At 40.9% G+C, this 21,483-nt stretch overlaps 2 protein-coding genes across 2 annotated transcripts; both read left to right on the top strand.

Moving 5' to 3' along the window:
* The first annotated feature begins 17,204 nt into the window (after positions 1-17,204).
* Positions 17,205-19,012, top strand: hmx1 (H6 family homeobox 1). Its single transcript, XM_079553973.1, has 2 exons — positions 17,205-17,789; positions 18,310-19,012. Exons 1-2 carry the CDS (start codon positions 17,558-17,560, stop codon positions 18,903-18,905), a joined length of 828 nt encoding a protein of 275 aa, XP_079410099.1. The 5' UTR covers positions 17,205-17,557; the 3' UTR covers positions 18,906-19,012.
* An 838-nt stretch (positions 19,013-19,850) lies between these two features.
* hmx4 (H6 family homeobox 4) lies at positions 19,851-20,725 on the top strand (the record flags this gene model as incomplete). Its single annotated transcript, XM_079552938.1, has 2 exons — positions 19,851-20,101; positions 20,175-20,725. Exons 1-2 carry the CDS (start codon positions 19,918-19,920, stop codon positions 20,723-20,725), a joined length of 735 nt encoding a protein of 244 aa, XP_079409064.1. The 5' UTR covers positions 19,851-19,917.
* Positions 20,726-21,483: the final 758 nt, after the last annotated feature.

Below are 21,483 nucleotides of genomic sequence, written 5' to 3'. Positions count from 1 at the left end.
CCCTGTCAGACTCAAGAGTAAAGTATGAAACTGAAATACAAGGATAGAGCTAGAAAATATTGATGACCAGCAATTTATTTCCTTATTCCTTATTTCGTTAAAATCCTTGAGATTGACGAGCGCCACATTATTATATCTGGAAATTTAGCATTTTCGCAGCAAAGGGCAAAAAATAACAAATAAATAAATCAGTGACAATAACGCACGCTTTCTTCTCCTCTGCTGCCACCTTGAGGTCACAGCAAGAACATCTCAGAAAATGGTCGAGATTTTTTATTTTTTTTTCTACATTCAGTATTTATTCATGCAATCGAACACATTTCCTCCAGTTTGGCTTTACCCGAATCTAAAAGCTTCTTGAAAAAAAGCGTCAAAATATCGCAACAAAAATGAAACGTAAACGAGGATGAAAAGAGCGACAAAAAACGTGACAAAAGAGAAAGAGGAAAGTGGCAAAAAATCGACGAAAAATGTGGCAAAAATGCAATGAAAAAAAAAAGTGTGAGGAAAAAAGCTCCATTTAGATTCTTTTTTTTTTTTTAGGTCTTAGCTTTCACATGAGGCGCTACACTGGCCTATAGGCGGGAGTTCACCTTTTTAGATTTGGATAAAGCTGATACGAAGATCAGCGAGAAACCAACAGATTCAATGCCAGTTTGAATCCAGTTGATTTCTTTTTAATGCCCTGTGGAAAACCCTGTAAATACAAAACAAAATAAATGAAAACACAAGAGCAAATAGGTGGACTGTCTTTGATTATTTTTCACACATTTTAGTTTTAAATTGTTGTACTGGTCCTTATACTTTTTACTTTCATTCTTTTTAAATATATATATGTTTCTATTCTATTAATTTAGGCCTATGATAATAAGTTAAAGAATACTTAAACTTAGCTAAAAAGCGTTTGGAGGTTTTGCGTAAATGTTTATACAATGGATATACATAAAGCAGGCTGGGTAGAACAGTTGTAGGTTGTTTTATTATTTTTTTTTGCTGCACACATATATAGTACATACTTATATTTTTCATGATCTTTCTTGATCATGGTTCTCTGGTCATGAGTCTCTCGAAAAACAAGCGTAACAACGAGATCTGTTGCCATGTCAACCCAGATAAAGATAAAAAACAAAGAAAGTCTGGTTTTGTCTTGCGCTTCCGTGAGACTCTGGCGCCCCCTGGAGTCTGCGAGGTGCACGTACGTGAGTGAAACGAGTCTGCAGAAGACAGGACGATGAAGGACAAGGAGACGATAAGCCCCTCGCCTGTTTGGCTTTACCTAAATCTAAAAGCGTATAGGCCAGTGTAGCACCTCATTTGAAAGCTAAGACCTACAAAACTGATCCAAACTGATCTTTTTCCACACCATGTTGCTGAGTTGTTGTCATTTTATTTTCTACTTTTTGTCACTTTTCATGTCTTTTTTTTTTTTGCTTTTTCATCCTTGATTTTGTTTCATATCCTTTGCTACTTTGAGGCTTTTTACGAGACGCTTTTAGATTTGGGTAAAGTTAAACTGGAGAAAATGTGCTTTTTCTCTGCAAGCAAGAAAACACTCCCTGTGGTCTTATAAAATTATTTTAAAAATTCATTACATAAACTAAAATGAAGGCGCAAACGTTGAAGTATTTGCCTTACGCAGACTCAAAGTTAAAGTCCGTGGATCGCAATACTTTGTGCTGCAATACTAAGCATCGATACTCCATCAAGTATTGCAATACTTTCAATACTTTATATCATACACTCCTTTGTTTTAACCGTTACACAGCACTTTGTTGCATTTTGTGTTATTGCACTTTTCAATCTAAACACTTGAGTAAAAGTCAAACGGCAAGGTAAACATATCACTTGTTATAATTACTTACTGTATCGCAATACGTATCGGATCGGCCTCTGGGTATCGTGATATGTATCAGATCATGATAGAAGTGGATCGTCCCGGCCCTAATACACAAGTGCTTCACAGTTGCATAAAATTACAATAAAAACAATAAAAAAAATAATATAGAATGGCCTAAAATGTAAATATATTGAGATCAGGGGTAGGAAGCTTGCGTCATGGAGGCCGATTTTCATCATTTTCAAAACACCCAAGGCCGAACCTCAACATTGTAGCCTTAAGGGGAGACACTACAGGCAAAACTCAATTTTTTCAGTTTTCAGGTTTTGGGCCAAATTGGTCTCTGAACATACAAGCTTTCACCTGGAAACCAATAATACACCGAATCTTCCCAAAAACATGTTTAAATATTGCGCTGATTCAATGTTTGCCCATAGACTTATATGGGAGAATGCAATTTCAAGGGCCTTTTTCTCAAAACACATTTTTCTGTCATTGTGGCGACACTATGTCCACGTCAGTCGGACCTAAAGACTTCACATTTTCCAGCCTTGCACTGAACAATATTTGGAAGATTTTTTCAGAGGGATTTTTTATTATTTAATCCCTAGCCCCATTTACTGAGTTTTGAATGTCATAAAATAAAGCGAAAATTACATTTTTACTAATTTTTCCACTAAAAAAACAGCTTATTTTAAAACTAAACAAGAAATCCAAAATCCCCTCTGAAAAAGTCTTGGCAGCTCATTCATCAATAAAATGAAACCATAAATTTGAATGTAGCTCTATCCATTATTCAGATTTCTTCGCCGAAAAGATGGGAAATTTGGGACATTTTTAGGCATAAAACACCTTGTTCTTATATGAAAAGATAAAATAACAGAAAACTTGCCATGTATTTTTTTCTCACATTTATGCCAGTGATCTACAGCAAAAGTTTGAAATTGATATCTGTAAATATACATTTTTTCCCTATTCACCTGCAGTGTCTCGCCTTAAGTAAAGAACTATTTTCTGCAAATCCCAAGTGGCTTTGGGGCCCACCACTCATTACAAGCCGAGGACCCAAATAAAACTTTGTCATATGTTGTATAAAATATTGCATTTTCCACACAAGTTTTTGTTGAACAAGCAGATATCCCTTTAAGAGTGAAATTATTATCAAAACAACCCAATAACAAGCATTTAAACAGACACAGTGCTTCCGTGCAGTTTCAGATGGAAAACATTGAATAAAAGTTCCCTATAGACTCGCGCCCCACTGAAAATGGTTCCGTGACCCACTTTTGGGTCCCGACCCACCAGTAGAGAATCATTGTTAAACATTATATGACCAAGCGGGACATTTTTAATATACTGACACTAATTGTAGCATTTTTAGACAACTCTTTTATTTGCACAATAATATTTCTCAAAATCATCTTGGGGGCCAGAGGTTCTGTGCTGGAGGGCCGGATTTGGCTCCCTGGCCTGACGTTGCCTACCCCTGGTCTAGATCAGTGATTCTCAACCTGGTCGCAAGACAAATTTGGATCGCCAGATCATTTAGATAAAATATACATATTTTCATTAGCATATAATCAAATGTTTTATTGTAGCATGTGTTCACTACTTTACCAGAGTACCATTATTTGATCATAGTTTAATGAATTTTATTTCAGCCATTTGTTTTTTTCTTTGTTTTTGAAGAATTATGAAGGCTCACGAACCCCTTTACCTGTTATAATGGGGGTCGCGGCTCCAAAAGGTTGAGAACCACTGGTCTAGATGATAACAGTTTTCTTGCCATAAGCATGATAATATGAGGAAATAATGAATGAACTTGTTATAATGAGCTATGATAATGTACTAACAACATATTCACATTTTGTAACATATGTTGGTCTTATGATGTCGATAAAACAGAATAATTTAAATGGATAAAGTTATTTTAGTCTGATCCTAATGTAGTTTGACTGTAAATAACTCATCTGATCACAGGCTGTTAGTGTAATGATGCTTTAAGGTTTTCATTTGTGTCCGTCACATGGTGCAGAGATTAGGAGCATTATATCAATGTTACCAGTGAGCGCCTTAGCCACATGGTGGTGGGCCAGATTAAGGTGATCCCTGTATTTAATAATACACTGACAGCACATTAAAAGGAGGCCGACCCCCCATAAACTATTGTGGATCCTCTGGAGCATAAATGGGTGGAAATAGGCCAGTTCTCCGATGTGTGCGCAGCTCTGGGCGCTCACTCAGGAAGTTCTCCGTGAAGAAGGGCGGGGCTTGGAGAACATTGCGTGACAAGACTGAAGAAAACAGAGTGCAGCCTGGCGTCTCACTAACACACACGCACACGCTCACGTGCACGGGCCCCACTCACACACACAGATGTGCGCATGGACGTGCACGCACGCAAGCTCTTTACTCTTTTATGTCGATTCAGGTTAGGGTTAGCCGGGCCTTTCTTCACTTTCCCCTGTCCACTCTCAAAGTCAAGGTTTACGCCCACCTGGAAAACAAACTGCAATATTCATCTGGACACATGACCAAATAAAGAAAAAGTATATGAAGAAAATAATGTGTATTTTCCCAGTCTTGTCCTATTGAAAAACACTTTTTATCTTAGTTTAGTTTAGTTTACACTGGTCTCCGGGCCAACAGTCTCATTTGAAATACAAAAATAGGACGACCTGAAGGCGATCCGGAGTCAGTGTGAGTGAAATACATGTTCGACAAACTAAAGTGACTTCTGTGCCGTTATCTGACATCTCTCCACACTGAAACTGCTGGGACAAAACACAGTCATGCACATTATCCTCCCCCACTTATGCTTCCCCCCCCTGGACCATCCTGCCCAGGGCGACTGCCCATGGTGCCCATATCAAAAACCACCACTAAGGCTGCAATCTTGATGAAAGCACTGCATTCTGGGAGAATTCTAAGGACAACAGTATTATAACAACTTTAGTCTTCAGCAAGGTTTAATTAATGCTTCTGATGTTTCAGATTTTACTTCATTCTGTCTCAGATCAATCTTAAAGCTGCATTATGTAACTTTTCATGCAGACAAAAAAGATGATATTTGTGCATATTTGACCTTGTAGTGACACAGTGACTGTGTGAGTGGTCAGCATGGCACCTTTACTTTCCATCACGGTGGCCTCTACAACGCTCCAGGATCAATTGTTTTCAAGGTTTTCTGGCGAGAGGCTCCGTCAGCAGTGAAAACGTTACAAACAATTGATCCTGGAACGTCCTATGACAGAAATTAAAGGCGCCATGCTGACCACTAATGCTGCCGCTGGGTCACAACCAGGTCAAATATGCAAAAATATCAATTTATTTTTTCCCATAAAAAGTTGCATAATGCAGCTTTAACTAAGCCCTATTTTAAATTTTAAATTACTAATTTCGTGAAAAAATATATGCTTTTTTAATGTAAATATAATTGTGCAAATTAATAAATTAACAACTTGGTAAAATGGATAGGCCTAACTATAATAAGTTCACTTTGCAAAAAATGCTAAGAAACTTTTGATCAAGATGGATTCGAGTTTAAATAATAGGTTCCATTAAATGTATTATTAATTAAGTTGACATTAATCAACAAATAATGACAAATAGGCACAACACAATCGTGCGTAAAATAGACTATGTTCATTATAGGAAACAACACCTGTCATCCTGAATATCCCTTTTATTCGGCCGACGCCTTTACAAAATAATCGTTTCGTGCGTCACGGTGGATACATTAATTGGAGCTTCATTTGAAACACCCTTTACGCACGGCCTTGGATTCAAACAAGCCAAAACGCCGCGTGTCGGAGCCCCGGGACCGGGCCTCGGACTCGGCCTTTTGCGTGAGCCTCGTGGCCTTGACGAGTCTCTCACGCGATGTCCGGGACCGGGAGCGTGTGCGCCTTTGGAGCCGATCATAAAACGGTCTGGGAGCGGCGCGCGCGCGATCGAGCTTCAGATCCTGGGGGCCCCTGGGGTTGAATAAAAAAAAAACAGCTTTATCTGCAGCTGATGTCACGTGTTCCCCGCTGGCCCCGGACGTCTTTCATTTTCGGGGAAATTGCCCTCCGAACTGTGGTCAAACTGTTTCGCTGCTAATCTCAGTTTAAGTTTTAATGTGCCATTGTTGGCTAATATGAGAGGATTACGAGTTTAATCGGAACAAATAAAGATTGTTCCTCTGGGTTCTTTTCTTTTTTTATAATCTGCTAGAGATTTTATGGGCTGAAGCGGTCACCTGAAAAGTCACGTGATTGATTACCTACTATTCAGACAATTTGCTATTATGAGTCCAGTTATTGTCTCTTTTACAACCCCCTTCCCTCTTTAGAGTCATGTCTAAGAAGTTCTTACTTTTAAGCTTATTACCAAGGTCAGCCAGTCTCCCATAGCCACGTGTTTCCAGCTATACTCCGAAATGAACAGCACATTTTGGCACGGAGGAATAAAACGCGCGTGGACTTACAGTTTTAAAAAGCTGCAGTATTTGCCTTCAAACAGAGTCGGGCGCGTTTTGTGGAGATAATCTCTGGGGAAGTCATTCGGGAGTCAGGGGGGCTCGAGGAGGATTTGCAAAAAGGGGTTGGACGAGTGGGGAAAAAAGGTCCGCACATTCAGCCCCCATTGTGCTACACTGACGAGTGCGTCCTGACAGGGGTTAACGTACCGTAAAGAGGTTAAACAAACGGACATTCCCGTTCGAAACCCTTCAGACACTTAAGGTCTTATGAGCGGACACGAGGGGCAGGGGTGGTCACTCCTGTGAGCCGCACACCTTTAAACCAATCTGTCACTTTTCTTCACTGGGTGGGAAGTCACTATGTAAGAATTAGACTTATTTTTACTTAAAGGTACACTGCGTAACATTTTGGACTATACTGTTGCCATCAGTATTAAACATAGATAGTGACCAACTCGACACAGAAAATGTTTTTACTGCAGTGGGTTATAAAAGAATAGATTTAGATGAGAAACTGACCCTAACTTTGGTCACGTCTCCATGGAGACGAGCTGGAGACGTACCCACTCCCGGTAAAGTTTACAGTCATATCTAAGGAGGGGTGAGCTTATGAATGTTTGTTTGTACATTTATAAAGTATATTTTTCACTGATGAAAATATCTGTCAGAAAATAAATGCTTGTATTTCAATTTTGTTTATTGGGTATGATGAATACTTTTACTTCACTACATTTCAGAGCCTGTATCTGTACTTTCTACTCCACTACAGTTTTAAATTGGGTTAAAAGTAAAAGTATTTTATTTTCAAAGTGGCCGCTCTAGGATGAACTGGTTTAGTCCCAGTTTAGACTTGGTTTAGTCCTTTTGTTCTTTAGACCTGGTTTAGTCCGGGTTTAGACCTGGTTTAGTTCCTGTTTTTGACCCGAGTTACTGGTTTACTCATTTAGACTTGGTTTGATTCAAATGATCGAAAAAAAAAAAAAAAAAAATCCTGCACATTAAACTCTTAAATACTTGAACTTTTTACTCATAAAGTACATTTTACAATGCATACTTTTATACTTACATAAAAATTTGATCAGATACTTTTATTGAAGTACATTTTTGGTCCTGTGTCTGCACTTTTACTTAAGTATATTGAGTACACCTGCTTTTCTACAGGGGTGGGTAAAGTAACTAAAATATTTACTCAAGTAAGTGTAACATCAGGAACCTACTTTGAAGAAATTTTACTCAAGTACAAGTATAAAGTGTAGTGAGTATTGTTGCTGCTATATTTGCTCTACATGTTATCATCAATATTATTGCTGTTGATCATGGTTGTTTTAGTTATTAGTTTTTATTTCTGTTATAATTGTTATATATGTATTTGTTTTTACTTTTTTTTAATATTTTTTATATTATTATGTTATTATATTTATATTTTTTTAATATTTTATTTCCTTTTTTTATTCATTTATTTATTTTTCTCTGTATTCGTCTCTCATTGGTGGGAAAAATAATGTAAATGAAAATGCACACAGTTACAAATAGCCTAATAAAGAAATGATCACACACACACAAAAAAAGTAGTGACCCAAATAATTACTCAAGTAAAAGTAAAAAAAAAAAAGTACTTGGAGAAAAAGTTACTTGAGTACTGTGAGTAACGAAAAATGTCACCAAAAACCTAAAAAAAAAAAACCCATGTGATTACAAGAAAATGGCACGAAACTACAGAAAAACAAGATGAACTACTTTAAATTTAACTATGAAAATGAAGCATTTGCCTCTGGAATATTTACTCACAGTGGAAAAAGTAACAATTATTGTGAGTGGGAGGGGCGAGGGGAGGGGCTTATGAAAGAAATGTTTGTGTGGTGTGTGGGTCTGTAATGCACTGCTGTGTGTTTTGTCTTAGATTTCAGTTTTTACCTATTAGCACTGTCCCATTCAAATAAATAAATACATTAACATGAAATGAAATGTTTACTCAAGTAAGAGTACAGATATGATACAGATACAGGTATGATAAAACTACTCTAGGAAGTACAATTTCTTCCAAAGGTTACTCAAGTACTTGTAACTGAGTACGACCCGCCTCTGCTTTTCTTTCCATTTTTTTTTTTACAGCCATAATAAACAGTATAACAACGATGGCAACACAATTTAATAAAAAAACAAAACTAAATTCATTTGTACCAAACACAGTCTTATTTAAAGCCACGCTGCGTAACATTTTGGACTAGATCCCATCAACACAAACATGCTCTTAATGACCAGCTCGATACAGAAAATGCTATTACTGCAGTGGGTGATCAACCTAACCTGTTTAAATGCTTAAGTCACATCTCCATGGCGACGAGCTGGAGACACACCCACTCCCGGTGATGTTACAGTCACGTTTTAGGAGAGCTGAGCAAAGGCATATGTTGGCTTGTACATTTATGAGTTTTTTTTTCTTTTTTTTTTTTCAATTATGAAAATATCTGCAATATAATAAATGCTTGTATTTCAATTTAATTTCCTGGGTCAAATCTTACGCAGTGTGGCTTTAAGTGCACTCAGAGAGGCAGCACGAATCTTACATCGCACTTGCTTTGTCTGATCTAATGAGATAAAAAACATACAAAAACACCCCACTTCCAAATCACAAGTTTAGAAACCGCAAGAGTTAATTTACTGATGGTTATTTTTTCCATTGTGAGTAAATATTTAAGCGGCAAATGCTTCATTTTAATCTACAAAGCAAAGATAATATAGATACAGACGGCAGCTTGTCATAGAAGGGGGCGTGGCTTCACTGGGGGGGAAATAGAATCTTTTGGGAAACACAATTTCCCACATTTTTTAGCCATTTTCTGGTGGAAGTCAAGTGTAAATCGGGCCCATATGGATATTTTCTCACAGCAGATTGTTCAGTAGAAGTGAAAAAATGGCAATTGTTGCTAGCGCTAGCTAACCTTTAGCCAGATGCCAACATGAAGCATCAATTTAGCATTCTCCGTTATTTATGGGCTGTTGGACCACTTTGCTCCTCTCCATGTCTTTGTATCTTTATTTAGTAGAAAACTATATATTCATAATTCAGCATTTGTTAAAGTAGTTTTTGAATAATTAGAGAAATATAGATTTTTCTCTAAATTGTTTTCCCCCTTAACTGTTTTCAAACATGACCATATATGGGAGATTCCAGAGATGCCGTCTGTATAGGAATAAAGATACAAAGGAGACATGGAGAGGAGCTAAGTGGTTCAACAGCCCATAAATACATAAATAACGGAGAATGCTAACACGATGCTTCACGTTAGCATCGTGCTTATGCTAACGGCTAGCTAGCGCTACCTATGACTGCCGTTTTTTCACTTCTTCTGAACAATCTGCTGAGAGAAAATATCCATATGGGCCGGTTTACACTTGACTTTATTTATCTGTGGTAAAAAAAGGTCATATTTCGCCAGACATGGCTAAAAAAAATGGAAAATTCTCTCAGTGAAACCACGCCCCCTTCTATGACGTCTGTATCTATAGATCAACTCGTGCACCTTGTTCTTTAGAATTATTTGGTTTTCTGTATTTTCGTTCTTTTTGGGAAATATCACATGATTTTACGTTTTGTCTCACAGTTTATTGCGTCATTGAAAATAAATCAGACCTTTTCACTCAAACAGATACTATCACAGTACTTTTTTACTTTTACTTGAGTCAATGTTTGGGTAATTTCTTGATTTCAATGATTCCAAAGTAACTCTGAGTACATATTCTGGCTACTCTGTGTGAGATTATCCGGTTACTGAGGTCTCGCACTTGTACAAACTGTGCTCATGAGTTATCCCCTAATCCAAGGATTAAAACAAAGTGTGTAAAAATCCCACAAATTTCCAAATCCTTTAACTTTTGAGCAGTAAATCTAAGCACACAGGGTCCACGTGAGGCGCGCTGACATGGAGCTGAAACTCAGGTGTGTGCACAGAGCTACACTCTGCAGTTGACTCGAGCTGAGAGGAAAGAGAACGGCCGAGATTATGGGCAATTAAAGCCCACTTTATGTTAGTCTGCTGGCGTCACTAAGTCTGGCCAGGAATGCTCACCTCGGCTAATACATACTATCAATGAGAACAAACTCTGCAGCATCAACTTCTTATGTACAGTGAATTATTTATGCCACAGGGGCTAAGCTGCTGGCATGTTAATTCACCGAGGTATGCAGGCACTTTTTTAGAATTTTTGGCTAACGCGTCAAACAAAAAAATATCTAAAAAAAAACTAGGGGTGTGACTTTAATGTGTTAATTTCTATTAATGAATTACAAAGATTTTAACGCGTGAATTTTTCTTTAACGCAATTGTATTTCCCCCGATTTTACCTCAAGCCGGAACCTTCTGGTACGCCCGTATATGTGACGCACATCCGCCCACAACAGCAATGGACGGAGACGCTTCACTCGGCCCGTTGGGGACTCGGTTTAGTTTTAAAAAACATCCTGATGGGACGATAGACGCTGTACTGCTGTGTGAAGGTTGTGCAAAAAGGAGTTCTCCTTCCAACGTAGTTACCCGAGTCTAAAATACCATCTCAATGTAAAACATGTTGGTGCAAACACAGAGACGTCCTCGATGCTAATGTTAGCGTTAGCCTCAAACACAGAGACGTCCTCGATGCTAATGTTAGCGTTAGCCTCAAACACAGAGACGTCCTCGATGCTAATGTTAGCGTTAGCCTCAAACACAGAGACGTCCTCGATGCTAATGTTAGCGTTAGCCTCAAACACAGAGACGTCCTCGATGCTAATGTTAGCGTTAGCCTCAAACACAGAGACGTCCTCGATGCTAATGTTAGCGTTAGCCTCAAACACAGAGACGTCCTCGATGCTAATGTTATCGTTAGCCTCAAACACAGAGACGTCCTCGATGCTAATGTTAGCGTTAGCCTCAAACACAGAGACGTCCTCAATGCTAATGTTAGCCTCAAACACAGAGACGTCCTCGATGCTAATGTTAGCGTTAGCCTCAAACAAACGCTGCAGCCACGCACACTCTGAGCCACAATAACCCTAACCCTTGTCAAGATAAGAAATTACACTTTGATTTCTGTTTACAGCAATTGTTAAACACTTAAAGGCGCTGTTTTATGGCTATTTTGCTTTATTTATTTTTCACTTTTATATAAATGTGGCTTTATTATTGCTGTTTAATGAACTCTACAAGTTACATGAGTGGTCAGAGTTCCTAAAACTAAATAGCTAAATAGCTTTAAATGCACTTTGCATCTGTCACTTGAATAACTATACAGATCAACAATAATAAATACATTTGGTATAAAACTTATTGAATCACTTAGGTGCAAAAAAAATGTGTTTTTGGTTTGCGATTAATTAATTACAGACCTGTAATTAAAGCCACACCGCGTAGAATTTTACTCAATAAATAAAATTGAAATACAAACATTTATTTTATGACGATTGAAAAAGACCTCATACATGTACAAACAAACCTTTATGAGGCTCACCTCTCCTATAATATGACTGTACATTGTACCGGGAGTGGCTACGTCTCCAGCAGGTTAGTTTCTCATCCAAATCCATTCTTTGATTACCCACTGCAGTAATAGCATTTTCTGTGTTGAGCTGGTCATTAGGAGCATTTTTTTACTTTTGCCAGTATAGTCCAAAATGTTACGCAGTGTGCCTTTAACTCAATTAAAAAAATGTAATCAAGTCCCACCACAAAAAAAATGTATTTGAATTATGTAAGATACTGTTCTGTAAAGGCTCTATAGATTTATATATTTTTGGGAGACAGAAAGTGGTCAGTGACAGTGACATGACGCAGTAAACAAATGTCACCATTAGAGGGCTCCACACAAACCAGAAAACACCAAGGTGCTTATACAGCATTTGCACAGTGTGTTGATTGTAATAATGGACCGACCCCCGACAACATTGGAATCAGACGAACCAAATAATTAATGTGCATTTCTGAGTGTGATGTGGCTCCTAAATGAAGTCAGCTGAGGTCTCGATATCCTTCCCCGTGTCTGGACCAGGAGCTCTTAATGTAAAGGGAGCAGTGAGACGCCCCCGAGGAGCGCCCGGGCTTCCTGTCTCTTGCTCCGTCTCGCTGCCCGCGACGGAACAAACTAGGTCAACGCGTCTCCACTCCCATTGACTGGAATCTCCTGCTGAGAGTGGAAAGCTATTCACACATAACTGCGGCACGTATAACTTAACTTTGAAATGAAGCCCCGGCTTGATCGGGCAAGATGGTTTTACATGGCGGTCAGTGGCCATGGTGACACACTGTAAACATTATAGACACATAAGAGGAGTTTTTAGATCTTTACATTCTAACCTACTTAAAGGGCATTTGACACATTAGACACAATTTTTGCTCAAACATAGTTAACACAATTATATTTAAGATTTTGCTCAACATTTTACCCGGCTTTCTTCAGTTTGACCATTCTTGTGACGTTAATAGTTTCACTTCCTGATTGGACACCGACAGGAAGTGACATAGATAGAGGCAAACCATTTTAAACTGTTACCGTGCCGACCATGTTATCTGGGAAATAAGTGAGAGTAAAGAAATAAGAGTCAAACTGCTATAGATACAGTACAGACGGCGTCGCGTCATAGAAGGGGGCGTGGCTTCGGCGAGGGGAAAAATATAATCTTTTGGGAAACACAATTTTTCACTCTTTTTAACCGTTTTTTGGCGAAATATAAACTTATTTATCACATACAAATAAAGTCAAGTCTAAATCGGGTCCATATGGATGTTTATTCACAGCAGATTGTTCAGTAGAAGCAAAAAAAACCCGGCAGTCATAGCTAGCGCTAGCATTAGCATGATGCAAACATGTAGCATCAAGTTAGCATTCTCCGTTATTTATGTATTTATGGGCTGTTGAACCACTTTGCTCCTCTCCATGTCTTTGCATCTTTATTTTCTGTAGAAAACTATATCAATAATTCTGCATTTTTTGAATAATTAGAGAAAGTTTAGATTTTTCTTCAAATTGTTTTCCCCCTTAATTGTTTTCAAACATGACCATATATGGGCGAATCCAGAGATGCCGTCTGTATCTATGGAGCTTTACCTCTATCTACGTCACTTCCCCATTAAAATAACATGGTTGGCACGGCAACAGTTTAAAACATCTTGCCTCTATCTATGTCACTTCCTGTCAGCAGCTTAAAACAACAACAAGAAAATTATAATTATTACTTTACTGTTTTCCGTCTAAACAAGTCGTACACACTTTAAAGGCCCTATGGGATTTTTTTTCCTATATGACATCCAGTGGAAGAGGAAGCCGCTAAATTAGTCCAAACTCATTCCTAATTTTCTAACATATTTCTTATTCCTCACACGGACAAGTTTAAAGGCACATTTCACAACTTGCAAGGTCCATTTTGAGGGTCATTATCACAGAAATGCCATGGAAGTATAGCCTGAGAACGCATGGAATTGATATGGATGCACGGTGCATTTCCCACAAATGTCTGAGTTTATAATATACTGAGGGAGGACGAAACAAAAAATGTTCCTCTACTAGACAGAAGAAAAAAAACTCCTTTACAGTGCCATAACGGTTTACATTATTCTAGAAAGTGATGTCGCCGTTTTAGAGGGGAAATCCGGTCTACAAAAAGCTTGCCATAACAATTGCATCTGCATTATTAACTTATGCCACTTTCTAATTATTACTGACCTTATTTAACCAGGAAAGTCCCACTGAGATCAAGAATCGCTTTTTCAGGGGAGTCCAGGCCAAAGAGTGAAACCTATTGTATATGTTTTTCATGGTAGAGGAAACCTGCTCAGACACACCATGCAAACTCCACACAGAAAGGCCCCGTCCAGGTGGGAATCGAACCCGGGAAACGTCTAGCTGTGAAGCACGAGCGCTAACCACTGTGCCACCGTGCATAATACATACACAATAAAATAAAATCTATTCAAAAATGATATTTAAACTTAAAGACGGAAAACACGGTGGACTCATGTTTGTTTCACATGACACGGCTCTGAAATTATATCGATATTAACCTTTAACCAAGTCATAACATCTGTATTTTGACAGTTTAAAAGGCAGAATCAAATGAATTCATGCCTATATCCTCCAACTCAAGTGTTAATATAGGCTGTGATATGACATGAACAAACCTGTCAATACATGGAGGTCCTAAATTACAGTAAATTATGGTGAAATATATGATAAGCTGCAGAATGAGAAAAGTGGAAGCAAGGCCGTGGGAACCCATTGTGCTGAGGGCGCTGCAGCCCCCCCCTGGTGGATAGTTTGTGAACTGCAGGCAATATTAACCCCTTAACTCCCACCTGCCTGAACCGAGCACATTTTCTCTAGTTTTACCCCAGTCCAAAAGCTTCTGGAAAAAAGGTGTGAAAATAGCAACAAAACTGAGACGAAAACAAGGATGAAAATGTGAAAAAGTGACAAAAAATGTACAAAATGTTTTCAAAAATAGACAAAAAATTGACAAAAAAGTGAAAAAAAATGTGATGAAAAAATGGACGAAAAAGTGATAAGAATTTGACAAAAAATATGCGAATAATTTGCTGAAAAAGTGACGAAAAAGTGACAAAAATGTACAAAAAATTTGACAAAAAAGTGAAAAAAATTAGATGAAAAAATGGACGAAAAAGTGACAAGAATTTAACAAAAAAATGCGAATAATTTGACGAAAAAGTGACAAAAAAGTGACAAAAAAATGTACAAAAAATGAACAAAAATTTGACAAAAAAGTGAGAAAAATTTGACGAAAAAGTGACGAAAAATGTACAAAAAATGACAAAAATGAACAAAAAATTTGACAAAAAAGTGAAAAAAAATTGATGAAAAAATGGACGAAAAAGTGACAAGAATTTGACAAAAAAAAAATGCGAATAATTTGACAAAAAAGTCAGGAAAATTTGACAAAAATGAGATGACTGCCCAACAAAAAAAGTGACAAAAAAAAATCTGGCGTGAGGAAAAAGATCAATTTAGTTTTGTCGGTCTTTCAAACGAGGCGTTACACTGGATTTGGGTAAAGCTGAACTGGAGAAAATGCTCTCGGTTCAGGCGGGAGTTAAGAGGTTAACAAATAGGATTTATGCACAGAAAAAGTATTTTGGGGGTAAATGTTGTCCCTCAGCACTCCCTAACTAAAATATCCTCCCACGGCTCTGAGTGGAAGCGTTTGGTGCCGCTAGAAAAGAGGCTGGAAAATATAAAAGTAAAATATGTGACTATTTACGTCCTCTGCTAATGATTTACACTGTCAATTTGCTGATAAAAGGCTGCGTGATTCACCATCTTACTTCACTTAGCTCTTGGCTGGTGTTACGCAGTTGGAGCGGGGTCATGGCGGTGGACGAGCCTGGCAGAAACCGGCTGGAAAGCTCTCCGTCGGGGCCAAAAGCAGGAACATGCTCAATTTACCGCAGCTGTCTCCCGGAGCACACGCTGCAGCTGATCTGATGGTGCGCGGAAGGGCTGATGTCAGAGCCGGGGCGGCGCGCGCAGGGGGGGTCAATGACGGAGGACCGGGACAGCGGGCCTCGCGAAGCAAAGGGCACGCCAGCCCGGATGAGGATCACTGAGGAGAGGGAGAGGGAGAGAGACGCAGACAGGAAAGTGAGAGCAGGGCCTGGGGTCGGAGCTGTTGGCCCCGGAGCAGAGAGGCCCGGCCAGGGAGCCACGTCAGTCAGCCGCCTGCTGTAAAGCCGCTCCATGATCTTATGCGGGCCGGACATCACTGTATATCCCCATGTAAACGTGAGGGATTAATGTACGACAATGCTATTTAATAACCAATACAGCTCGAGTCACGTGCCCCTCACACACACGCACACACACTGGTCATATAAACAGCTGAGCGTGGCCATTCCTGCTTTTCCTCTGGAACATGAGGGACTTGTGTGTCTTAAACGCAAAGTTCAAGCGCCGCCGTCACTTGTGAGTGTCGTTGAGCCCGGAGACAGAGCGAGGACAGCGCAGATGCTAAAGGTCACCGCGCTCACTCCATTCAGGGAGAGAAAAGCTCAAGTATGTTGCCGTTTCAAAGGAAAAGGGTAAAGACGCCCGTCAGCGCTGATTTAGATGTTTGAGATGATCTCGTTTTAATCACATACAAAAGCCCCTGATGAAAAGTATAACAAAAATATATTTTGTAGTTTGAAGCAACTGCTTTATGATACAGGGAAACAAAAGTGCGCTCATCTTAATGTGCCGAGAATAAAAAAATAAACTGGCGTTTGTTTTAGGATAATAAAAATATCGCCGAAAATAATCTTAAAAATATCGGATGCAATTGCTCTTTTTGCTGACATCTCCGTGACTTTAGCTGGACCAGCGTCTCCTTAAAGACACGGCTTAACCTAGAAGTATTTATGTATTTCCTCTTGAAACATACAGCCACAGATCGGAGCTGTTATACTGGCGCACAGACTGGAGATCATCTCCGACAGCGACACATGTTTCTTCGGGATTGTTTGTTGTTTCGCACACTCCAGTGCGCCGCGGCTCTGAAGCCCATCAGTCAAGGAGCACTTAACCTAAATATTGTTCCTTGGTCACGTGGTCAAACCTCAACTCTTCCAAATGATGCACAACAGGCAGTGTGTGAAGTCTGCAATCGATTTCAAGTTTTATAGCCTGTACATCACACTCATTACAGCAGAGACAGACTCGTGGAGGAGCTTATAGTCACAGGCTCCACTCTGTCCGGGAGTCTAAAAGGGGCCTATAAGATCGCTTCCTATGCGCACCACAGTGCAACGCACTGACCCAGTGCGGCCCGGAGAGTGGACTGGAGCGGACCCAAAGGGCCCAACCCCGGGGATGGCTGCATCCTCACATCTTTATTTTGATTTGCTCTAATTGACCCAAATAAAGGGGGCTGTAGTAGGAACAGAGGTTTTCAGCCTGTTTGGCCTCGGGGGGACGGGCCAACACATGAACACGCTCACACACACACTGCGCGTACACGCAGCGGCCGTGGATGCAGCGGACAGTTTTCTTCATTCGCTGGAAAAGCCCTTTCGCTCGCAGCTCGTCCAATCGCTGGATGACCTACTCCGCTCTCGCCAAGCGTTTCACTAGGGCGCGCGTCTCTCTCAGTCTCCAATCCCAAAGATATTTCCGTCTCCTCTCGCTGTTGAAACCATGTAAATCCCCAGCGCAGAAACGCATGCACTTATGACTCGGTTCGGACCAAAAAGGCAGACGACGGTGTTGCGTAAAAGCGCACTGAAACACAGGCAAACATGCCGCAGACGCCACCTTCTTCCAGAGCGTCATCCTTTTTCATCGAGAATCTTCTTTCCAACGCGCGCCATGAGCACAAGCCGGACCGAGGCGACGACAGAGCTGCCGCCGCTTCGTCAGTGACAGCTCCGGACGCGGACACAAACGCTCCGGCGTCAGAGCGCACGGACTCGCCTCTTCAGTGGTACCGCCCGAGTCACCGACACGCCGGAGCCCTGGACACAGCGCACAGTGAGTACCTCAAGTCCATGGAGAACTTCACCCAAACGCGCTGTTAGACTCAGAGCATGAGCGCCGACCGGTTCCTGTGCTTTAGTTTTGGGGGATTTTTTGTTTTAGCGCAAAGCAATGGATAGAGGTTAAAAAGGTCCTCGTACTTCCGTGGGCAGTTCGAGCTCAAAACTGCCAACGCGATTCTACGTCTCGTCTTTATGACTCATTAGATCCAAACCCAGTGTCCGCAAGAAGTGAAGAAGTAGCTGCAGGTCATAAACTGTGCACACCTCTAATGACAGTGCGCATTCATTACACTTCACAACCTCACACCGGCTCTCTCTGTTATGCAATCAAATAAACCAACAGACACGATTATAGGCCATGGATACTAACCCACGATTACTAGTGTCATTTTTCTTTTCTTGTAATCTACTATATAACCCATTATTTCTGATTAAGATTGAGCTCTTCGCACAAAAAATGAATAGAGTAAATGAAAAGAGTGTATGTACTGATGTTCCTCCTTTGGTTCCAGGTCCGTGGGACACTTCCAACCCCACGGAGAACTCGTCCCCCGTGTCGCCTTGTGGGGCAGCGTCTCCAGCCGTGTCAGAGTCCATAACAGAGGGCAGCGAGGAGACGGACAGAGGGACCGGGGAGTACGGCGCGGCGGATGAGGCGGAGGACGCGGGGAGCAGCTGCGACGGCCGCTCGGAGCAGGGCTCGTGCCGCAAAAAGAAGACGCGCACGGTGTTCAGCCGCAGCCAGGTGTTCCAGCTGGAGTCCACCTTCGACGTGAAGCGCTACCTGAGCAGCACGGAGCGCGCGGGCCTGGCCACCTCCCTGCAGCTCACGGAGACTCAGGTCAAGATCTGGTTCCAAAACCGCCGGAACAAATGGAAACGGCAGCTGACGGCGGACCTGGAGGCGTCTCACTTTCCGAACGCGGGGCAGCGCATAGTGCGGGTGCCCATCCTGTACCACGACGGGGCGACGTCAGCCGCCGCTCTGGGGTTCAGTCTGAGCGGGCCGCACGTGACCCCCGGGTTCTCCAGCTCCATCAGCTACCCGCTGTCGTCCTTCGGTCAGTCCGTGAACGTGCTGAGGTCCCAGATGTCCGGCCTGGTCTGACTTCAGGGGTTTGCGCGGACAATGACCCGAACTAGAACAATCTGTTTTATGGCCACGAGCGCTGGCCTTCAGGGCAAACTCTAAACTGTCATGTATTATTATGTTATAGACTGATTTATAGAAATATCCTGTTTTTGTTTTTTAACTTTTCCACGTGATATAAAATAAAGAGTATACAAATAAAACCACTGAACCATGTATATTTATGTGATTTTTTCTCCTTCAATCCAATAAATGAATCACTACACACACTTTATTGTGTCTTTACCTTTATATATTAGTCTGTAAATATTTACATTACCTGCACAGGAAAAAAAAATATCTTAACGCACACAAGAAATAAAGTAACATTGAGGCTTATTCTATTTCCATGTGAAAGATGACAGTCAAGTCCACACCTGGGCTACAGGAGAGCCGAACACGGCTTTGCTTTCTTTAAATAGTCTTAACCCACAATCTAAATTTCTGACAAAAATAAGAAATAAAATAAAAAGATGCGAAACAGAAACACCAACAACGCAACTGCGTAACAATTAAGCTCCATTTTACGCACTCGGCTCTTGCGCTTAAAGTTTTTTGTTTCCCTCAAAATCATCAATAAAGTGATATTTTTAAACTGTTACAAATTATGAATTCAGTTTATTTTATTATAATATACACCGTGTATCTACTATTGTTTATTTATTTTTATAAAAGTTTGACGACATAGAAAATGTTGTAAGTTTGTTGTTGGTGCATCAATTATTTCCGGTAAGCGGACCGGAGCGCGTGCGCGTGAGAAGGCGGAGGAAGGGTCCGCTCTCACTGTTGCGATTGGCCCTTGACATGCACCGTCCTCAGCCAATCAAAGGGCAGAGCGTGAGCTCCATCCGGTGAGCGCAGAGCTGGAGCAAACAGTGCACGGAGAGCCCCCGAGACCGCTGCCATGCGCGTGGAGCATCCAGCCCCAGTGTCACGGCCAGACTTCAAGTGAACTTACAGAGGAGCGTCTGTGACTCACACAGCAGAGAATATGAACAAAGTGCACGCGTCATGCCGTCCCACTGCCGCGCTCACCTTTACAATCGACAACATCCTCAACTTGAAGTCCACGAGGAGCAGTGACAGCCACGCCGCCCCGCGCAATGACCCGGCCACGGCCACGCGCACTGAGGCCAACCAGGACACGGGCCAGCGCCACAAACCTGCGATCAGCGGTAAGTCTGACCTGTCAGTGGCACATGATCTGCGCCCTCACTCCATGTTTAACGGTTTGCTTATGTTGTGCAGAGCTAATCGCAGATTCAGTTATCCTCGGTCACAGAGAGCAGGACAAATCAGCAGACACGCGCTTTGAGAGCGGGGACAGCAGCTGTGAGGACAACAGCTCCACAAACACGGACCCGTGTCACGGAGGCACCGCTGCCAAGAAGAGCAAAATGATTACAAAAAAGAAGACACGCACAATCTTTTCCAAGAGACAGATTTTCCAGTTGGAGTCTACTTTCGACATGAAGCGGTACCTGAGCAGTGCGGAGCGCGCGTGCCTCGCGAGCTCGCTCCAGCTCACAGAGACTCAAGTCAAAATCTGGTTTCAGAACCGCAGGAATAAACTCAAAAGGCAGATTTCCACTGAGATAGACGGTTCCCCCAGTGACTTCTCCGAGAGCGGGAAAGCCGTGGCTCTGGGTCAGCTCCCCGCGCTCTACAAGGAGACCAGTCTCCTGGGCAGATGTCTGCTGCCCATGCCCCTGCCCGTGGTGTACCCGGGCGGCAGCACGCCTTACCTCTGCTTCTCCGGCGCTTCCAAGTACTTCGGCCTGTACGATGGAGACGTATAAGACCCGCGGGACAAAGGACACTGTGGTGCCAGTCTTAAGCATTTAAGGAGCTGGACTGAGGTCTGTACTGGCGGCACGAAGACAGTTACATATCACAAATGTAAGCAGACTCGGATTTATTTATTTTTGAGCCTAGTGTGTTTCATAAGGCCAGCTATTCACAGTTTCAAAAACAATAGCAGGCTATAAGCCACAGCAAGCCTTAGTGAGGCCTGCTTCACTATCAGCCCCATTTTTTATAATAAGTCTATTATTATTATTATTATTATTATTATTATTATTATTATTATTATTATTATTATTATTATTATTATTATTATTATTATTATTATTACTGGAGCAGCCTCAGCCACCAAAGAAATTACTATAGCCTAAAACTATTTGCATGCATTTCCTGTATCAAAATAATTTGAATATACATAAATGATCATGTATCAAACTGAATGTATTTTATTATGTGTTTCACGCATGTTTATTTTTTTCTGAATATCATTCTATTGTGTTACTCCACCTTAGTGGCTTATTACACCATTTACTCAAAAAACTGTTATTAAACTTTTATTTGAAAAATCCTGTGGCACAGCTAAATAATTTCAGGTCGAACAGAGAAGTTTATGTTGAAGTTTTTTTTTACTTTATGGGTGAGCGAGAAAACACTGGAAATAAAATTGATATTTTAGCTTGATGATAATAATAATAATAATCCAGGATCTAAGTTTCTCACTTTCAATTCTTAATTCCAGATCCTCATGATCAGC

The sequence above is a fragment of the Gobius niger genome, assembly GCF_951799975.1.
Source record: "Gobius niger genome assembly, chromosome: 3".
Taxonomy (NCBI): domain Eukaryota; kingdom Metazoa; phylum Chordata; class Actinopteri; order Gobiiformes; family Gobiidae; genus Gobius; species Gobius niger.
Note: the sequence above shows the minus strand (reverse complement) of the source record. Positions and strands in the feature narration are given on the sequence as shown.